At 32.0% G+C, this 23,263-nt stretch overlaps 1 protein-coding gene across 4 annotated transcripts in view; it reads left to right on the top strand.

The window, feature by feature from the left end:
* The window catches only part of osp (myosin phosphatase Rho interacting protein outspread), a 719,850-nt gene that overhangs the window by 182,719 nt on the left and 513,868 nt on the right, over positions 1-23,263 (top strand). For all 4 annotated transcript variants that reach the window (XM_085957975.1, XM_085957972.1, XM_085957973.1 and 1 more), the window contains exon 2: positions 5,593-5,673. In XM_085957975.1, the coding sequence (XP_085814101.1) occupies positions 5,593-5,673 (81 nt within the window). The remainder of the gene's footprint in view (positions 1-5,592; positions 5,674-23,263) is intronic.

Here is a 23,263-nt window from a genome sequence, read left to right as displayed (position 1 = left end):
AGTCATTCAGAGCTTTAATAATTTTACCATATTCTTCAAATCTATATTCTGATATATTCAGCAACTTCAAAGATGGAAAGTGGTCCACGTCGTTATTCGATATTTGTCGAAGGAATAACTTGAGTTTTAATTGAAATCCATTCAAACTTTTTACCATATCATGGGCATATTTTTTTTCTCCTTAAAACGCGGAGTTAAAAGTATTTAAATATGTCACGATCTTCAACGCAGAAAATAGTTGTAACATAGTGAGAAGAGGCGCAAGGAAGACGTACTGAGATAATACATTTACGAAACAACAAATTCTTCAAATTTTAATCTATTGTCAATATTTTTTAAAAAAATATAAAAAAGTTATTCGTAATCAGAAGTATAATGATGGCGGGCCACAAAAAATACCCGGCGGGCCACAGTTTGCCCCCCCCCCCTGCATTGTATGAATATAACAAAAACCCTTTTCCATACTACCGCCGCTGCGCCGCGTTTCCGGAAGTGGCGCAGCTCGGCGGTCCAGCCGTCACGCGCCAGTCTACCGTTTCGTTTTTACTTCCGCCAGGCATTCCGCTACAGAGCCGCACAGGAATTCCTTTCAATTCGCGAGCCGCGTTCGCAACCGGACCTGTGCTCTTCGCTCCTTAATTTGCCAGAAAGAACCAGTGCCGAATTCGAAATCGCTAATCAAATGCTTCACCTTGGAGAAACCACTCTATATTAAAACATACCAATATGCCTTACGCTTAGATGGAAATTAGGTATGGTAAATTATGACCGCATTTTATACTTATTTGATTAATGTAACCAATTTTGTATGCATGTGATGCATCGGGTATGGAGGTTTCTAATATTTATATCTATTAACTAGGCATGTTTGTTTTTTTGAGAAATACAATTGTATTTCATTACATATATTATTAGCACATGAAATACATAATTACTTTGAATTTTGTTCTAAGCTCAGTGGTAAATATGTACAGATATTTCTTATTTGCCTCATGGCCGCACGAAACCTAATACAACTCCTATCTATACGAACTATCTACTCTAACCATTATCAAAAGACACATAATATATTATATAATTTATATAATATCAAGTCAGTGACTTGCATTTCATAGATACTGTGGATGCGGCGCATGCCTTATGTATATTAAGATATTCATAATATGATAGTATAAGTATCCATAAAACCAATAAATATATTTAATGACATACTAGTTACCCCGTACTGCTCCTTATGGGAGAAAATGTGGTGTGGTCTGGGACTCAATGTCCATTGTTCCCCATTTTTTTAAGTCCGTAGTGAACGTATAATGCAATTACATACTAATAATAAAAATTAAGATTTTGTTATTCAACGAATAATTCACAAGATTTAAGAATGTAACATCCTAATTATTGAACATACATTATTTTAAAAACACTTGAAAATGTATTATAAGCAAAAGTAAGACATCCCGCAGGCACCGAACCTGCATCTCTCGGGTATCGCGCCCACGCACATAGACCACTATGCTAAAGGAGTCATTCTTAATTGCGACAAATTTTAACTAATGACTTTTAATATTCACTGAAGCTCTTTCCAAATTGAGCTACTATTGGCCATTATTTAAAATTTATCGCAATTAAGTATGACTCCTTTAGCATAGTGGTCTATGTGCGTGGGCGCGATACTCAAGAGATGCAGTGTTTTCAAAATTATGTATGTTTAATGATAAAAAAAATACTACATTCCGTTGTTTTGGAAATCTGTCATAGAGTATTAATTCAGTATATGTAATGTATTTCAAAATAGGAAAATTCGGCTGATTAAATATTATGATGTATGTATCATATGTATCGGAAAAAAACTTCTTTATAAGAATATGCTTTTTTAGAAGAACATGGCCGATTTCAAAAGATACCGAACGCCTTTGATATAATTATACTTGTATACCTATACATTTGTATCATGGATGTGGCATATTGTTTTTATTTTTAAAGATTAGTTTTTAAATGGAGGTGTCTGAGAAAAAAAAAATCACACATATTCATGAATCTAGATATCAATTTGTTCCCAGCTATAATTTATTTATTATTATTCTTTTCTACTAAAAATTATGTATTTTTACAACACTGCTATACTGCACTCTGTATGCAGAGATAATAATATACTTTGGTATGTGCATACGTCAGTAGTATTTTAGTTGGCCGATGGGTAATGATGGATGACAAGTTTTGTCGCCAAGACAAGCGCTGTGCGGCGTCATATTCGAAAATTAACCAATAAGTATTCCGAATCGCAAGCGCAATTGGAATCTCTCAGTGGGACGGATTCATTTGTATTCCGGACACAATAATTAAGTTTAACATTTCAATTGTTGACGAGAATGTGCGCCAAAAAGTGTCCAATAATATAATGTGTATTGTTAAATCAGATATATATGATTAGCTGTAAAATTTGTTTTGTAAAGCCGTTATACAAAGAATTGAAATATATAGGTCAGCGGAATTCCGATGCATAGTTTAAAACTACGCCTCTTTTACATAACAATATTCAGTTAATTTAGCGTGTGGATTTTTTGGAAAACAAAAACAGTTTATTTGTAACACAATAGTATATACACTGCAATTGTAGTAACCACTTTCATTATAGTTTATACCTACTTACTTACTGTTAGGCATTTAATTACGAACAGGAGGTATATTAATAGGCCATTCATGGACTGAAACCGTATGCGGTTTCGAACCGTGTGCAATATATACTAAGCTTATCTTTTCTGGTCACGGAAATATATTTCCACAAAGTATATTATAAGCATCTGATCGTATCCGTGTATACCATACACTTACACTTAAAAATTTAGTGAAAATATATTTTCATGTACAAAAATCATAAGCTTAGTATGGCACACGGATCTAAACCGCATACGGTTTCAGTCCATGGATGGCCTCTTAGTGTGTTTTCGGAAAAAAACGAGAGCGTTTAGCGATTACTTCAGTGGTAAACCAAAGATTATGTCAATTTTTAATACTCTGCTTACTTATCAAAGTCGAGGATTACCGAACGCGAAAGAGAGTGTAAGAGATAATTTTAAGCCGACTTTCACATCTAAACTCGCATTGTCTGCCGCACAGCCATAAATCAAACCACAATAACGTCGATCCGGTGTTGCATATGAAGACCGCGTACATCTACCTAAATCGCACATAACCTTCGAAACGTATAGATATTTTGATGTGGCGATCGGCGGGTCGCTATCGGTATGACCAATTTGTGGGTGCCTGTATGCGTCCTGGCGCAGCCAGTGAAGCGTGCAACTTGTCGATTGCAGCAGTAGATTTTTTTTTCAAACTAAAAAGTCGCATTCGACCAATATGTAGAGCTCCATTTGGCAATGTGTGTTTTGTGAATAACGATGACGTCACAATCGACGTATTTGACATGTTGCAGGCGGACGAGTTTTGATGTGAGAGCCGGCTAACACATCTGAAATTCAGTGTTGCTAACTGTAATTGACAAAAATATGCCAGATGGGATAAAAAAATAAGCCTTAGTTTTTCTCAAAAAAAAAAAATAACAATCTAGAAACTAGTAAGTATTCCAAAAAAAATAAGTCACAATTTTAAACATTGTTACATGATAATGATTGAAGACGAATTAATTATTTTGCAAGTAATACATAAGTCATATAATCAAAAACAAATTATTTATGAACGAAATTTGATCGTCACTTAATAAATACCTTACTATTTACTATGTTATGTGTAAGTTTTTTGAGAAAATTGGAGTATTAATTTAGCTTATTTATGGCAAATTTTAGGTTATTTGCGAAATTTAAAAACGCTAGATATCACGCCATACACCAAATGCGTATTTTGCTAGATCTGACAAGATAATGCTGCAATTGACGCTGCTCTGTATACTTATTGTTTGATTATCCACAAACTGAGTACCCCTATTATTAAGTCTATTTACGTACCTGTATTAGCTAAAACTTTGTTATATCTAATTAGTATGTATAATTATTGTACCCTAACCATTTTATTGAAAAACGTGTTTTATAATAACTATAATAAGTATATTTGTTCCCCAAAATTTATACAACACTGTGTTGCTTTTGAAAGCCTCGATTCATTGTATTAATTACTTCATAAAAATAGTTGTATTTATTTACGTGACAATTAAACCGACCTTGCTGATATGCGTGTGGTGTGGGATGATTTAAAGATTTAAACTACTGTAGGTACCTAGCCTAGCTCTTTTTCGACAAGCGTGTTTATCTCATACCGTCTGTCGCCCTACGTATGAATGAATAAATAGTTTCACAACAATTAAAATAATTCTTACTAGTAATTTGGCTAACCATGGAAAGGTTTCTTAATATTTTAAATAAAGGAAGCCATTGACTTACACACCAATGAACACAGCATGTTAAGAATACCTATCTTAAACGAGTTTGCTGATATACACTTAGATTTATTCATATAAATATTAATCTTTTGTGATAAAATGAATACAGATTAATGGTTGAAAATTAACTTTACCTACATTGCAAATTGTACATGCTGTACACCAGCGATTTCCAAACTGGGAGGCGCGGAGTGTTGCAAAGGGAGGCGCAAAAAGTTTAACACAATTAATGTAGCCACAGGTTTGCAGTTTGCAAATGCATAGTTTATAAAACGGTCGCTAGTTATAAACTACATAAAAACAGTCATATAAAAGGTTGTTTACAAACCTCTCTGAAAATATGGAGACTAATTTTATAATACCTCACATCTATACCTACTATTGTGAAGCGCGCTGGCTATCTCGTGAACAAATTAAATAAAAGGGTCAAATCGTAATGTTGAAATTTGTAGAAAATTGTTTAGGAACGATAATTTTGTTGTTAAATTTGTCTATTTGGTTGAAATTTAAAAAAAAAAAGTGAATAAATCAATGAAAGGACCACTAATGCATTCATAAAAAATTGGGGCTTTGGAAATCAAAATTACAAAAAAATAAGTTCGCCATTTTTCCACTTTTAAATGATTTCTGCGCCAGATAATATTGAAGCAAACAAAAATCTATTTACTGAGTTCTTGGTTAGTTTGCTAATGCACTTTTCACACTATTTTAGTAATACTGAAAAAGTCGCCTGCGGTGCTGCGTTTCAGGGCTATTAAATATTTTAAATATGTGGTTATGCGTTGCGATTTGATGTGATACCTATATGATGATTGATATATGGACTTAAATGATAACTGCCGTGTAATTTAGGAAACAGGAAAGGATTGACTACTATCAAAATTTATTATGCTAATTGACTATTTAAAAATGTGATTTTTTTTTCAAAAGGGAGGCGTAGTAAGTTTGGAAACCACTGCTGTACACGGTCACACATGCCCGCTTTAATGACAAAAATAATTATTGGTAAAATGTAGCACTTTATATTGCAAATTTTCGTTCATGTCTCCAATATTGAGATGTCTATGTAATGATGTGTTCTCTTACTTCTGTAGAAAGATGAAACAATTCTTAAATGTATGTAGGGGTAGTCATTTAAAGACTTCAAAAGTTATAGTTACTTAGTGTGTTTTAAATTAATAGTTGTTTTTTTTTAATTTCAGGCAAGCAGAAAAGTGTCAAAGTGTGGTTACTTATTTGTAGCTCCAGGATGGGATTTTTCGAATCCGCTCAACAGAACAAAGGTAGGTTATTTTTAAACGACACATATCTATAATAATATATACGCATTGCACGTATCCATCTGTTGAAAATCTTATTACGTCTTCGAATGTTCGTAACAATGTTCAATTATAGCAAGAGGAATGCTTTACGTTAAAGTTTAAGAGATACGTGATTGGCAAATAAGAAGAAATCGTCTGGCCACAAATAATTGACTTTTCGACCTTCTGATAGACAATTACACGGCGATGTATTCGCCTCTTAAATTCGACATACTTGTCGAACCGGCGAATCGCTTTTGCTATTTCGCCGTGTTGCTGGCCGAACAACATTTTCGCTTTTGTCTGACGTGAAATTGACAATGAGGAAAGTATTACACACTCTCAGGTATTGGATATGGTTTCGATTCCAGTACACATTTGATAGTATTCTTACAAATAAGTATTTATCAGTTGCAAATACTGGGCTGTTGAACTGTGATAAATGATTCAAAAGTTTGCGAAGTCATATGCGGACACGTGCACACTACGATCAACGATAACACGTGCCTGGATTTACTGCTGACAGTACGTATTATGTTAATTAACCATGTTTAATGAAATCGCTTCGGATATTGATATATTCCAATTACGAGAGGGAGAATTTAGGTGGACGGTTGTTTTATAAGTTTTTAAGATAGGGTCTATCAAAGTTCACTCTGTGTCCTTCCATCTACTTTTGTTTTGTTATTTTATTTAATTTCTTTTCTTATTTTATATCTTACTCTATTACTTATTGTATTATTGACTTACACTTCTCTGTATTTTTATTTTAAAAAATTATTAACACTTATTTTATGTCATGTCGTGAACGCTTTGAATTTATAATTTGTTATGTTCATTATATGTAAAATAAATAAATTTGATTTGAAAATTTGATCACGGTCATGATAAAAAAAAATGCACGTGTAAACACGTATTATCGTACAAATTGCAAGATTACATACATGAATCAAAAATGTTCAGAAGCTCCTGAATTTTCACGTGATAATAATTGCACTGTGGAACGACAGTAGCGAACCTGCCGGTAAAAAAATAACTACACCGCGCAGAGACTCATTTTGAGGATAACCGATTTTCACGACATGTCAAATAGTATTTACCAAATAATGTTAACATTGCGTCTCGCTTACTCTTAAAGAATGAAATTGGCGAGACAGTCAACACTTTTACGTGTAAACAGTTCTTATCGCGATAGTTTAAAGTACACACTATTGGTACTAGTAAATCTACACAAGTGTACAGACCTACAAACTTATCTAAAGAATGGATGGGGGAGCCACTGTCGAAAACTACCCAATCAAAACTCGCAACTGGACAGAATCTGACATTCGAATAACATTTTCAAAATGGCGTCCACATGGTAGTTCGTAGTTCTATTTTTGACCGTTCTTTAGATAAGTTTGTAGGACTGTACAGGCGCTATTACTATCGAAAGAACGTATTGATATATGTATCGGTATCGAAGTATCATTACTTATTTGACGTCCCTAATTGTGTGTGTACAAGTACGTATTTCTTTGTCCTCTTAATTTTAGTTGCAAGTATATTCGGCTAATATGTGGGAAATGCGTATATATATTTTAAAGAATTTGTTACATTGTTTTGAAGTCCCCTTTTAACTCTTATGACCAATTAATTGCGTCAGTTGCGCCAAAGAAAATTGCCACTGTCTCTGCAGACTGCGAACAAGCTTGCGAGTGCGCGAAATTTTAAACAAGAAACACAATATGTTTTCATTAAAATCTTGTTTATTTTAAATAAGTTTTAAATACTAGCACAATTCAGATTGTCTACGGTTAAGTGGTTAGGCATGGTCGTGAAAAGATGATGTCTCTCGTTCTCAGCGTGTGTAGCGGAATAGATTGCATTCGTAATGGATGTTGCGATTCCGTGAGACATAATTGGTGGACAGATCACAAAAATGTTGTGATGATTCCGATCGCCAGTTGACCGAATCGATCGCCGTTTGTAGGCCAGCGCTTTGAAAAGTGATCGGACGACGCGAAAGTAAATTAGTGGTATCGGGAGAAATAGAACGTGAAATGAACAATAAGACGAGCCCGATTGGTATTGACTTTACTCGTAGGCAACGAAGACAAATAGTTGAAATAATTGGGAGGGAAAAAAAATGCAGCCCGTACCGTTCGAGCGTGGAAACCAAAAGTGAAGAGTTGGCTGGCAGGGGACCGAAAAGCGCGGACCGATCGACTGTCTTCGATTTATCATATGTACCTATATGTCAATTCATTAATACTCATGCATTTCGAAAGATGCATATTGTGACTAACAAAAACGCACTTGCCTTACTGCCATCTGTGTGCTAAGTTCAGAGATAAAAATATGAATTTATAAATTCAATAATTCGATATTCAAATAGGAAGACTAGCGGGTTAATTAAAAATTTTAACTTTCGAAGCGAATACAGATTTTTTTTATAGTTTTTATCAGAGCGTTAGAGCAGCCCCTTTTTTTGGGTTGCTCCGCTCGGGACCTAATAATTGCTCCGGCTCCGCTCCAGGGTCTGCTCCGCTCCGGGTAAAAAGTTTTAATAAGTACTATATGTATACAAATGTTTTAAAAAAAAAGTAGTTAAAAATAATCGTCATTTTCATTATTAATTCTATTAAATAAAAACCGACAGCAAATCGTCTCCCATTGCCTCTTCTGTCAAAAAATTGAGGTTATTTATCACTCGCAGTGCTGCCATATTTCAAATAATTCCCGTGTTGCAAAGTGTCAAAATATACTATTTTCATTGGATTTTAGGACGAAAATTTAATATTAAAAAAACATCCGGAGCAGTGGAGCACTACAAATTTTCGGTGCTCCGAGCTCCGCTCCAACGCTCTGGTTTTTATCCATATCGATATGGATATTTATTGATCGTTTGAGTTTTTTATTTTACTGTTATGTAGTGTTGTTAACTGTCGTTCACAAAAATATGCCAGATAAAGTACGAAAATAAACTAGATAATAGAAAAATGCTAGATTTTCTTAAAATTAAAAAAGTGACTAGATAATAGCATTTCAAAAATATGTCATAATAATTATTATTAACAGAGCATTGTGGTCAATGTGCGTGGGCGCGAACCCCGAGAGATGCAGGATCGATTCCTGCTGGGTGTAGTGTTTTCAAAATTATGTATGTTCAATAAAAAGAATGTTACATTCTTAAATCTTGTGAATTATTCGTAGAATGAAAAAACATTTAATCAAAATATTTTGTTAATTTGATTCCATTTTCCTACTTGGCCCCAACTGACATCTGTAAGTATAATATAAATAATTACAAGATAAGAAGAACTTTTTATATATAACGTTTTTAAATTTTCTGTTGAATCATATAAACTTACTTGACTAGCTTAGACGATCAAAAAAAATTGTACTTGATAGAAATACTGAATAATGAAATGTCATTTTATATTGATTTCCATAGTAGCGCACGTATATGTTAATAATTTAGTTGCTAGGACCACCTCCTTAGCAACCAATAATAGTGGATTGGATTATGGATTTCTTCCGAAATAACTTTTCATACAAAACAGAATTAACTAAAAATTAATTCAATTTTACTTAAAGATGGCTAAAAGTATTAAAAAATGCATTGGCATCGTGTTCTGATACATTCTAAAAGTTTCAAATGTCTAGCTAGTCGGGAAGTTAGTTAAAAATCGATTGCAATATTTGTACCGGACAAATAAGAATACGACCTAAGAAAAACGTTGTAAAATACAAAGTTTATTTGTTCAAATTACCTTTCTTGCCAATTACAAATTGAAATTTTCACTAAAGATCATGATAAAGTTTGCATATTTTGGATTCCATTTTAATTTGATGTTCTTTTATTTGATTTAACTGTCAGAATTATTCTCATTTTAACATGTTTTATGCCTAGATATAGATATTTTGATATTGAAGAATGTAGGTAATCATTATTGCTATTGGTAAAATAAACAAATTTTTTCATAATATTTTTCTTACGGGTTTTCGACCGGGCCCGGAAGTTTACTATACTTTCATTTCATGCTTTTCATTTAAAATCTTGCACATCTTTTGATATATTTTTTTCTACACAAAACATCGAATAGAAATTCGACACAACAATTAAACGTGTTATATTCTATCAACAGCGAGGCCTGAGGGTATGCACCAGGCCACCAGGCCCCCCCGGAGGACATAGAGACGTTTCTTGTCTTCATTTTCATTTCGGGTCCCCGCGTCTCTTTATATCACCAGCATTCGGAATAAAATTGTCATTGTCAGTGAAAGGTTTTTCGATTATTATTATTTATTCCATTTCCTCTTTCATATTTGTTACATGTGCCGCTAAATTGATAAAAAATCAAATAAAATAATGTCATGGCCGCAATAATAATGGTATTCTACAAAATCTTTTCAATTTTATTTGGAGTGTAACTGATTTCGGTTTGGATCTTTTTTGTGCGCTCCATTTTGATATTTTCTTTTTGTCGGTAGATATTTTTGTTTTAGTATTTGTTTTGAACATGATGTCTCAATTTGTATCGTGCCCGTAACGATTTTGTAGCCATTAATTGGCTTAACAGAGCACACGAGCTTTACGCACTAGTTGCATGCAGGTTACATGCACCGCAATAATGATTTTATTATTGTAGTTCAATATAGTTTTCAATTCAACATCAATTAATAATACATTGTTCTAATTTATTATACTCAATGTTATAATAAGTAACTATACTACACAGTTGGCGCTACCTAAAAGATTCGCTAGAAATCTCAAACGGACAAGAAATACAAATCGATACGAACTTCTCAATTCGCTTGTATTTTATGTACATACCGATACCCCATCAATAGGGGAACAACTCATAAAACCTTGTTCCAAGATAATGGCGTTTGAATTTTTTGCAGTAATTCTCATTTTAATTTTAAAGCCTTGATTTCGTTAAAAGTGTATGTTTTTTTATATTTAATTTAGTGGAATTTATCAATACACAATGAAATTGTACATTTTAATAAGGAATTAACCAATAAATTTGATTATATAACGGAATTAATAATTAATCTCTGAAAGGATTATTCGATTTTATGTCACATTGAAGACATTTTTGTCTATATTGCTGAATTATAAAGAGAAGACTTTTCTACATCGAATGGCATTCTTAACTCAAAACCTTTAAATTTTGAGTTGTTCCCCTATTGAACTGTGGTATCGATACTTAGTTTAAGCTTCTGCTTGTGTATTATTTAACATATACTTATTGTTTTATTAGGTGGCGTTGTCATTTGCTTAAATAATAACATGCTTTGAATTTAAATAGTTTTTTTTATTCATTATATCTTCTATCTAATTTTTAAAATAGGTATAATTTTGGCAAAGGCTGTAGCATGAAACAGTTTCTATTCGTTTCTAATTCTAATAGTTTCAATTCTACATATATGATTGTATTAACTTATAATGTTTTCAAATACCTAATTATTATATTTGTTTATAAAAGAAGCACGTATATATAACAATTTAGAATACAATTTAATAATTTAAAACAAATAAATTGAAAAACTTTATTATACATTAGAATGTCAACCCTTGGAATATGATCACATTTTTTCATAAATCACAAGTAGGTATCAGCTATGGTTTTTTTTTAGAAAAACCATTCCAAGTATCCAGCCTCCTGAGGATATTTTCTTCGTCTTCTTTTCGTTAATAAGTTTTTTTTCTATCAAACAGAGCGTTCAATAAATCAATTAATAATAGTAATTTAGAAAATTAATATTGTATGAAAAATATTTTACGGAAGATAGATTTAAATTATTCTTACTGTGAGTATCTGAATATTATATAGGTTTCAAGTGGCATAGGTTTTATACAATTTTCATTAGGCACATGCCTACCTAATTTAAATCTTTATTAAATGTATGCTGGAAATTGTAGTTTATTTTATGTTATTTTAGTTTTATGATCGAAATTAAGTAAGAGGAATTGACTTGACATGATTATTAATTATACTTAACGTAACTCCCAATACATAGGTATCCACTAAAAAACAGTTATGGCAAATAATGAATTCAAATTAGTTTTTCATGCAAATTAAAAAAAAAATGTCAAACCTGTCAGCAAAAATATTTAAAAAAAATAATATAAAAGTTATATTATTTCACTGTCACAATACTTGTTATTTCTCTGACCAGCCAACACAATCAAATACGTTTGACATGAAAATATGAAAAAAAAACTTCTGTCATCTTTTTGCGTTAAGCCACACAACACTTACAAATGCAAAGATGCACTGGACAAGATTTGTGTGTTATTCGTGTTCTTTTTTTGAATTCATTTATTGCAATACAAAAGTTTTGTTGCCAGTCGAAAAAAATCGCGCGCCAAAATGACGCTGTGGCCGGCATAAGGGTCAATAAAAAATGTGCACGCCATTAAGTGGTCACCTTCAATTTGTCATAATCAAAACATCTTTTTGGAGTGCCTGTCAGACGGCAGTGATTTGCAATATGGCGATACAACAATTTGTGCAATCTGTGGCCCGTTACATTTAATAAATTTGTCGGTAACTGACAACTACTGATGTCAATTAGGTATTCGAATTTTGTATTACCCGGGTGGTCGAGTATGCCCAGAAATAATACTAAATTAATTTAAGAAAAAACATGCTATGACATAATAGTAAACAGTGTAATAGTTCTAATGGATTTAAGTTTTATATTGATTTATTGTAATATAAGTTAGAGTTAAGAGTGTTCGTTGTCAGTGTTTGTTTTCCTTTGGTGAGTGTATACCGCGCCTGAAGATGCCGAAAGGCGAAACCCGCGTCGCAAAAAACGACTCAAATGGAATAGTACAAAACTTAAATCCATTAGAATTTAAATTCAAATTCCATCAAGTACCTTCGGTTGATAGTATTAATATTATTAATAGTGTAATAGTAGGTAACTATCTAATATTAATTCAAATGTTATTATTTTATTGTAAAACATATATGAGATAGGTACCTATGGAAATAATTATAAATATACGTAAAACCGTCAACTGTATAATTTTCCAATGACAAAATATTTTCTTTTAAAATCATTTCATCTGTAAAGTTTAGCAATTATTATTAAATCGATTTCCATGTCTGAGACCGTTGCCCGGAAAAACGACACTGTGCTCTGAAACTAAGCTTTTAGATCATAAGCATATGGAGATAACTAGTTCAAATCTTTGTTGCATAATTACTTTTACATTATTGAATGAATAGTTAGCTACCGTTTTTGATTATTCCACATGCCATTTTATTTATTGGCTGTGGTTCCAATTATCATTTAAAATGCATCCTTATTGGAACATCAGGATACATTCAGTTAACTGTTGGATCACGGTGACCAAAAAAAACAACAGCCATAGACATAATTATTACAATATACGTATCTATTACTGCCATTACGATGACGTTTCGAGCTGGAGCTTATAATATGTCGCACGAGACGCACGATATTTCTGCTTTTGTACCAGTCTGTCGCATGGCCTCCACAGGGGGGGGCTGACAGGGCCCTAGCCTGGGGGCCCGGGCTCAATCGGGGCCCGGCGAGGCGAGACGACCAGATAAATAAGATAAAGACAGATTACAAATTTGCTTCACTAGTATAAAAAAGTTGCCTGCGGCGCTATTTTCCTTCACTAATATTATTATTTTCAATTATGTGGTTGTACGATACAATTTTTAATTGCGTATCAATACTCAACAACTCCATAATTTATATGGATGTATTAAAACATAGGTTTTACATTAATTTTACCGCGTACACCATTTGGAAAACGCTACCGTCACACTGCCTTTGTCCTTAGCGATAGATAGGGGGGCCCGCTTCAGGATGTGGGGGGCATGGTCTGTCGTCTACATCGTTATAAAGCTAAAAACCTTATCTGAATTTTATTGATTTCTGCTAGTCATTTTTATGAAACTGAAGAAAGAACAACAATAACAAAAAAAAATGAAGGTTAATTAATATAAGGTTAGCACCTAAGGCGATGGCTGTAGGAAAATATAAATATCTTCAAGATAGAGAATCGAATAAACTTTATATTATATATTATCCTTTTATAATCTTATTTATCTAACAATGGTCAACAGTCGTATGCACTGAATAGGATTCAAGCAGAGTTTAAAGACCTATAACGGCGATAACCTATGTATTTTATTGATACTTGCTACTTACATTAACTATGGCACGTATGAAGCTTAAGTATAGTTTTATTGTGTAGCATACTGAGGTGAGGCTGAAAATGTTATTGCCATACTTACTACGTATGTAACTATTGTGGTTTTATTTGCCATTTATATATTTCTGCGTTTATTAGAAACACTTTCTTGATTAAATGGATTATCTAGTGAAAAGTACAATCTTGCTTTTATAAACCTATTGAAGGAATTGAATACATGACATTTTTATATTCCACAAGACGTGATTAGGTGCATGTACCCAACTATTTCCTTATTGCACATGCTCTCATTTGTCAAGAATCATTAAATTATTCATATTTTTATTTGATTAATAAGAAAATAGCATAATAGCGCATGTATACGTCCATGGATTTACTGGCAGCTATAGTGCGTATTTTAAACTATCGTGGCAATAACTGTTTACACGTAAAAGTGCTGATTGTCTCTCAAATCTCATTCTTCAAGAGTTCGCGAGACGCGATGTTATCATTTTATAGTATTAATTGAGTTAGCATTTACTTGGTAGAATTCCATTTTACAAGAAATGAAAATATAATTAATATTAAATTCTACAGGTTTTTAAAAAGGTTTGTCGATAGCTATTTCGGTTGTAATGGTGTTACAACCGCAATAGCTAAACCTAAAAACCTGTAGAATTTAATATGAATTATATTTTCATTTCTTGTCATTTTATAGTACTTTTTGACAGGTAAATAACCTCAAAATTAGTATAATTCGTTTTTTTGCCGGAAGGTTCGCGACTATCGTTCTACTGCGCAGGCGCAGATCGAAAAAATCCCTACTGACGCATGAAAATTCAGAAGCTTCCAAAATTTTTTGATTCATGCATGCAAGCTTGCAACTGCAGGATAATACATGTTTACCCATACATTTTCTTGTTATGGCCGCGATAATACTTACTGTAAACAGTAAATCCATGCACGTGTAAACGGGGTATAACGACACAATTTAATAAATATATCATTAATTACAGAAAAAATTCGACTGCGAAAAATATCTTTTTATATATATACTTATTGTAAATGTAAAACAACTATTTATCGTAAAACAAAGGGTCCATTTTAATTAATTTCTATAGCAATAAGGATGAGTGGTATAATATCGATATTTTTCAATGTGTTTAGATTCGAATCATATACCTCAAATTATGTTGAATTAGAGTCAATAATCATTAATACAGAGGAAGATTTCTGGTAAAAAGGTAAATAAGCACGTTCTGGCCTCTGGGCTTCTGACTAAAAAATCTCTGAAACGGATTTGAGATCAGCACACCATGATATTCAGAGCAACGGCAGACATTGAAAACATTGCCAGAATCAACGCCAACGCCTGGTAACGAATATGACATGAAATGAAGAAGAGAGTAACCGTCAGCAGTATCTATAATGTCAATGACACTTCGTTTCCATCTATTAGTTATAGTAAACTTGTCTACATGAGGAAATCGTGAGTTATTTGTCGTATTACTGAATACAAAATGAATAATCATCGTTGCCTAGAGCCGTTCCCATTATTTGGGTCCACGTTTTAAATAAATACATTTTTAATAAAATGCGAATTTGATCATGTCGCGGGATTCAAACTAACATAATATAATATATCTACTACTCCACTGTGAATACTTTTTAAATGTACATGAAAAATGATTTTTTTCTCTACAATTTGACTAGTTATTATGCATTCTTCTAGTCATGTGCTGACGATATAAAATAATTGTCTATGTTCAATGAAGCAGCTACTTCCCAACAAATTGTTAATTTAATGGAATTTAAATATCATTGTCTTTTGGAACCGTGGCCTTGGTAATTAAATCATTGTATAGGTAATGTAATAATGGCAGTGTCCTGTCATATCTAATCACTAATCAATAAAACAAAACATAGTATTTCGTGTATGCTTAAATAATTCTGTGAAACCCAGGAAAAGGCGTGACCGATTTTTGATTTATTTCATTGTTGTTGGAACGAAACTCAGATATAATATGAATTATTGTTGTGTTGATATCAAATTGATTCGTCATTTGAGCCGTTAAAAATATTTAATATTATTAAATATCTTCTAATCAAATCGGACATCTATTTTTTATTAATTTAATTATAGTACAAATAAAAATACTGTTAATTGAACATATAATTAAATCACTAATCGAATTAAATATATTTATTTAATTTATGCTCACTAATTACAGAATACCAATATTAAATTATGAATATGAATTGAACTGATTGAGCATAAAAATATGGAAGCGTATTAAATTATCATTATTAAGTACGCTGAAATTTAATAAAATATCATAGATTTTCATGGTGTTTTAATATTTAATGATAAAAATTCAAATTTAATGAATACCTACTGACAAAATTGCTATTAGTGTAAATTGTATAGGTTTCCATTGTATTACTAATTGCCATAATAAAATTTGAATTGGAAAGTAATATTGGGAGATATTGTTATGTAAATATTATTATCACTAATTCTGAATTAATAACCTCTTCATAAAAAAAGAATCATTCGTTTGATTACAATTTATGGCGTTAAATATATTATAGTATCTATAATTTTCAGAATACACATATTAGCTATGGGCGACAATATTGTGTGTTTTTTTGTATAAGATATATTTTGTAGTTATTCCATAACAAAGCAGTGTTATTGCAATGCATCCATCGACGATAATAATATCATGTACGTACTCGTTTATTGATATATTATTTGTAATGATTTTGAAACTATAACCAAATGTAGTTCTACCACATAAACACCAATTTAATTAATATAATATTATATACATTTCGCATTAATCTGCGAAATGAATAATCATATTAAAAACGATGCCATATAGCGTCAGTTGAAATTATAATATTATACCTATTTATAACATCATTTTCATCAACCCTGAATCTATCCTCCACCATTCCTCTTGCAACTGATTCAATTACTCTCAATACTATGCACTATATTTATCAAAATTCGTGATATCATATACCTATTTATATAACTATTATCAGTCTGGACCAGCGCTCGAAACGAAAACTTTTACGACCCGGATCTCTCGATAATTTTCTGAAAATATTAACATAGTTAGGTATAATTTTATATATATTTTATAAAAACAAGTGTGTTGGATTTTTTGTTATATGGCCTATCTAGTTCAGATCGCTAATTTTCGGAATTTCATGAACAGAAAGAAAGAAAAGAACAGGCACGGCGTCCCGGTCCAGATCAAGTCCTGGTCTGGACCATTCCACTGTTGGATGAAGGCTTCTTAGCAATATGCGGAAATCTGCAGACAGTTTATCAGAATAGGTCAACAACGTAAAGAGCGCCAATTTGCATAATTTAGATAAAGGTCCGTTATTCAGGCACATTAATCTGTTTTAATTAGTTGTTATCACAAGAAAGTAATTTTTATGAGCAGGCTCGTTTACGAGGGCCCTTTTATTCTTTAAATGCTGCATATACTCATTGGTCAATATTATAAGTATGAATGACTAGTGAAACACGTAGTGACATCAACAAAAATAAGAGTGTTTTTATTAAATCTCACTTACGTATGCACCACATTTACTATTTTGACCGTTTTTGTTTTTGTTGAATTTTATGTAATAAATTTTATTAGCACTTTTAAGTAATCGTGACGCAAAACACGTATTTACTGATTGTACGTGAAACATTTTTGAAATAAGATTTTTCGTTTACCTTTCGAAATTTCGAAAAAAATTCAAACAACGTAAAGTGCGACAGTGTGTCAACCGCCAACCCGGGCTAATGTTGTAAAATACACATTGCAGAGTTTTTGATCGTCCATTGAATCGTCCACTTAGAATACTTAGATTGTTGTCGTGATACAGTTCAGCCTAATTCGTGAACGTGCATAAGTCGCGAATAATTGAGGTGCTGAGGATTAAACGTCTACAAGTGGCCATCAGTCGGGGTCAATCCACTGTTGGATGAAAGCCTCCACTAGCTCTCTCCGTACATCCATCGAAGCGTCCTTGTGGTCATTTAGTGCCTCTTGAATACCACTATTCGGTTATTAACTCGGGGGCGACATTTACCTACTGCCCAGTGCCATTTCATTTGCGTAGCGACCACTATCCATCGCGTGCGCTTGTCTGCTTCTTTATTTATTGGATTCTTTTGTGCTATTTCCTTATTATGTCTAACAAGCCACTTTCCATGCCACTTTGTGCTACTCATAATAATTTTTGAATTCAACTTACATTCACAAAAATAGGTAGCACAAATTGGTTGAACACTTTATGCTTTATGACAACAAGTGACATATGTAATAAGAAAATACTTAGGATCAGTTTTCATATCGTCATTGTTCTGGCAGAAGACACTAATTCGAAAAAATGACATATTGAGTTAGTTATACCAATATGTTCCTAATTTCAAACTTTACCGTCTGGAAACCTTTTTAATAAATAAACACTCTTTATTTTAAAGTCATCCTTTTTACGATTACTTAATAAACTCACATGATAGACCATTTCAAACATTTTAACAACTTCAAAGTCAAATTACTCAAAACTAGTGTTCTCCAGTTAGTGTGTTCTGCCAGAACAGAGACGATATCACCATAAATCTATTGATATGTAAGTAAAACATGGGATTTAAACACTTAACTGCTTTGCATAAAAATCATTTTCGTCTTAACATTGGATTACATGACATGAACATTTTTGCCTTACTTGTCCTCCTTAAAACAAAACAATAACACTAAAGATATGAAGATAAGTCGATATACTTATCTTCATCATTTGAGAATAATAGGTGCCTAATTTACAGATTATTGAAAATGTAGAGTTTTCATTCGCTTAATTATTTTTGAAGTCAATTGACTCAACTTGATCATCAATGTAGTTAGTTGTATTTGTTTAATCATCAGCAAGCCAATTTACGTTTCAATTCCATATAGCGAACAGATTTTACAATTCATCTCTCATCCGATCTTTTATATCCAATATTTAGATCCGATAATACGGTTTCTCAACTACTATACTACCTATTACGACTATATCGGCATAGCGTGAGTCCAAATAATTAAACAATCGACGGGCCGTGTAGTCCCATTTCTATTCACCCTATCAGCCCATTTCTTCATTGTGTACCTATATACATCTGTCTACTTTTTCTTCCATACAAAATGTACGCACATATGGATGGTCTTGTTCAACATCCATGCCTAGTACTTACCTCCTGGATTGGGCAACGCTATTTCATGATAATGGCGCAGTGACCAAGGTTACGCTCAGAGATTACCTGCATTCCTAACAAAAGATGGATCAGTGTGCAGGTGTTGTGTGTACGCGGACCTGTTTTTGGTCTCGTGATGTTTTTTACCCTCGTTTTTTGGACCACGGGCCCGCCGTCCGCACACAATTCGTCGCCGAAAATGTTAATAAATGTCGCAAATGTAAATGATGCATTATTTGTCTTCTGTCTACGAATCTTTTATCTTTCCCTCTATTGATTAACTCGTATGTCGGTAGGTTCTTGACTCATACTTCTCGAGTTATATTATTAAACAAAAACAGCATTTCTAATAGATATTTTCAAAGTATGTATGCTAAACAACCTTTTTAGAGAGCTTTGGATTTATCTGCACTCACACAAAGGGTATAAATTTGATCCCCATTTATGTATGTTATAAGCACATTAGGTATGTGGTGGCATATGCAATCAGATCATCAGCTGGATTAAACTGTACTTCTCTTTGCAGAACACAATATAGTCAAAGTTTGCAGCCTTTTTGCGCACGATGCTATAAATTCTCTAGACGTATTCATTGGTCTTTAAACCTCTTCATTGCTAATGTGATCATCCTGGAAACTTTTCATCGTATGTCGCCGACACAGCCACATCTAGAATCGTTTCGTCATTCGCATTTAGACCAAGTGAGTGAATGTTTGTTCTTCCCCCACTCCAGCGAAATTCTTATGCTCGCTCAACAAAAAGCGTTCACGTCAAGAGAATTTCGCTGGAGTGGGGGAAAAACAAACTTAGCTCTCTTGGTCTAAATGCGGCTTAAGACATATTATTACAATTATAGAACAATATACATTGTTTATTCTGAGATATCATAATGTTAATAATTAATTCTACAATAGTTATGTACCTATATCGCAGTACATACTTTAAAATTTAGCATTAGCTATCTGTAATAACTATTAGATTTTAATGACGTATTGATTATTTATATTATTGTTGTTTTTATAAGCATGATAGGTTCATGTATACGTAATCAAATTATTATATTATCAAATGACGTTTCAATACAATGTTTATATTTATTATATTCTTAGTTTATGGTGTTAAGATTACTTACGATTTACAACAAATTTATCGCAGCTGAATAAAATCATGTCTGATCTTTAAAAAAATATTAATGGGCCCCAATCGTTGGCGGTTGTAGGTTTTTTTTTCGTTCAACACACCGCCGCTAGGTTCATTTCAGACTCTTTGATTAGATTTTTTATATTATTATAAACCCAAAATCCTGTGGACCCTTTGTATGGACTCAGTGTTTATTTTTATTTATCCTCTTCTTATTAGCACTTTCCACCCAAGCTGAGCGACTACAATAATATTATGATAAAATATCTTAACGATATATATTTTGTTCAAGGCTACGCAGTACTTCCACCAGAAGTATTTTTTTACTACAATTATAATATGCATATTGATAATAATACAATTATTTTAATGGCTTATATCTTCCGAATGATTTTATGGAATGTTGCGATAAAAAAAATAAAATTAACAATTTTTGATATACCTGAGTATATTACTGCATTTTTCATATTTTCATCATAAGAAAACGTATGAATTAATCTGAAATGTACAGTGCATTGAAATTGTCATTTATATCGTTTTATACGTTAAAACCAGGGAACACAGAATTAATGGGTGTAGAGTAAAAGGCAACCGATCTCGAGTGTGGAAGAATATGGAATAAACTTAAACACGAGTCAAAAATACAGCTTTCTAAGCTTGTCCTTCGTTCTGAGAATTGCTCTCGGTTTATGCACTAACGCTCATTCAATATTGGTGTATTTGAAGGTTGCAACACACACTATTGCACGTCTATAATGTGTGTTTCATTTTCGTAGGACACTCATACATTCAAAATCCTGCTTTTAAATGTAGTGTATTGGGGTAGGTATAACCTTAATCTGAATTATATTTATTAATCTGTTTGAAACTAGTGCTGTAGCTGAAAAAATGTTATATTATGTTTTTTTTTGTTTCGTCAGTATTGGATAATTAAATTTGTAAAAAAATAAATTGGTTATTAATACAAATACCTACATTTTTTATTCTTTAAGTATTATATAAATATCATAATTTTTGAAACCTACATTAATATTGTTATATATCAGAAAAGACTGACACTGTTTACGTTGCGTGTAAAAGTTTATTATTGTATCTTTACATTTTTAAATATAATAAATCCTCGCCCACCTTTTGTGATGCAGATGTTAAATTCACCTTTTCAGTTTAATGTTGGTTTGTCTATCCTTTATATTGCTTGATAGAATAGAAATAAAAATTCCTGGACTTGCGATGGAATTTATAAAATATTATTTAAGCCGTTTTTCGATTATAAAATAGACATTTATGTTTTTAAATAAATTTGTAGATACATACAAAGCGTTCGTTATTTACACATAAGTGTTTTTCAAATCTGATTATTTTTGATGACTGACAACTAACTACTAATAGATAAAAAATATTTATTCACGGATCCATTTTAAAAATATGGTTTAATTATATTTAGCCTTGAACGTCTTCTTCCTTTTCATCGCGGGCTCTTGCAAAGTTAATTAATAGCTACATAATTTTCTGACAAGGTTATCTTTTTTCACTTTATGACAGGTGCTATTAACCTGCAGATTATTTGTAAATAATAATTGATTTATTATGAAATATGTATTGCCATATATTAGTATACTCCTACGTCCGTGGATATGCATGCAGTGGGGATAAATTATCTCGAATCGGTGCGAATCAATCAATTTGTACGTGAGATTTTTAATATGTTAATTAATAATATTCATTGAGGATATCGTACAGAAATACTTTGTGCAATTATTCGGAGTAATTATGATAAGGTCAATTCTTTTTTATAGTCTTGTCTTTAAAAATTTGAAGAGCATATTTATTTACTTAATTATGACGCATTCATTTCTTTTTTATTTATTTAAAAAATAATAAAACTTTTAGATGGTTTTTGCTATTAATTCATATAATTAAGGGCGGACGTGTTCAGCGTGGGTCAAAGTGGAGCTTTTAATCTATTTTCAAAGCATGATCCTGGACATTCCTTAAACGTTGTAGATAATCTATTTATATAATTTTGAAGCCTTATTATCCTTTATATTTATTTTAAACATTTGATGACTGCATAAATTATTTTTATTACATAAAATAGTATTCTTTTAAACCTCTCGCTCTAATGTTTTAGAATATAGTCATATTTCAGTACATAAATCTGCAGCGGTGTCAAGATTTTTTACATTTATTAATTTTTAAACGCATTTATAAAACCATCAGTATAATTTATGTCGACATTATTATAGTGAAATATTTACGATAAAAAAATATTGATAATCTCTGTGATCCCAAATTTGACAAGAATTAGGCATTTTATTATTCAAAAAATGGGCAAGATTAACACATTTGAAGATAATTCTAAAGATACTAATTATAAGCTATGTCTTTGACCATTCAAGTGTGATAAACATCCTACGAATAATGATTGCTTTGACCTACGCTGAGCATGTCCCCCCTTAAAAACCTTCATTGAACAGCTTGAATTCGTGTTCGGTAGTCATATATTAGGGATATTTAGAAATCTGTATACATATCTGTATATATATAAATAAACGTTTGTAGTCTTTAGTCAAATTATTATAAAATTATCCCTTTAAACCAAGAAAACAAACGCACTAATAAATTGTATGAAAGTAACCGTCAAATACCTACTATGATTATTTCAATAGTTTGGATTGATCAAAGGAAAAAGCTCAGAAACAATTCACCATCCTTGAATTTATCATAATTTGACCGAAGACCATAGATAATAGATATCAAATGCAGCATATTGTAGTAAGGTTGTGATCAGAATTAGTATATCGGCTGATTATATCACTTCTCACAAGCTTTACGTGCTTGTAATTTCTCTGAATGATAGATACACTCGGGTAATTTTATTAAAATTCTCTTTCTTCCCTTAACTGTCAACAGTGTCTATAAATCAATAATATCAATATTATATATATATATATGCAGATTATATTGTTATACTCTCACAAGACCTGGTAGAATCCTCCCTAGAAGACCTCCAA

The sequence above is a fragment of the Rhyacophila brunnea genome, unplaced genomic scaffold (genome assembly GCF_057557595.1).
Source record: "Rhyacophila brunnea isolate RB1 unplaced genomic scaffold, BYU_Rbru_1.0 scaffold_7, whole genome shotgun sequence".
In the NCBI taxonomy this organism is placed as follows: Eukaryota; Metazoa; Arthropoda; class Insecta; order Trichoptera; family Rhyacophilidae; genus Rhyacophila; species Rhyacophila brunnea.
The sequence above is the reverse complement of the archived record's forward strand: the minus strand, read 5'-3'. Positions and strand labels throughout refer to the sequence as shown.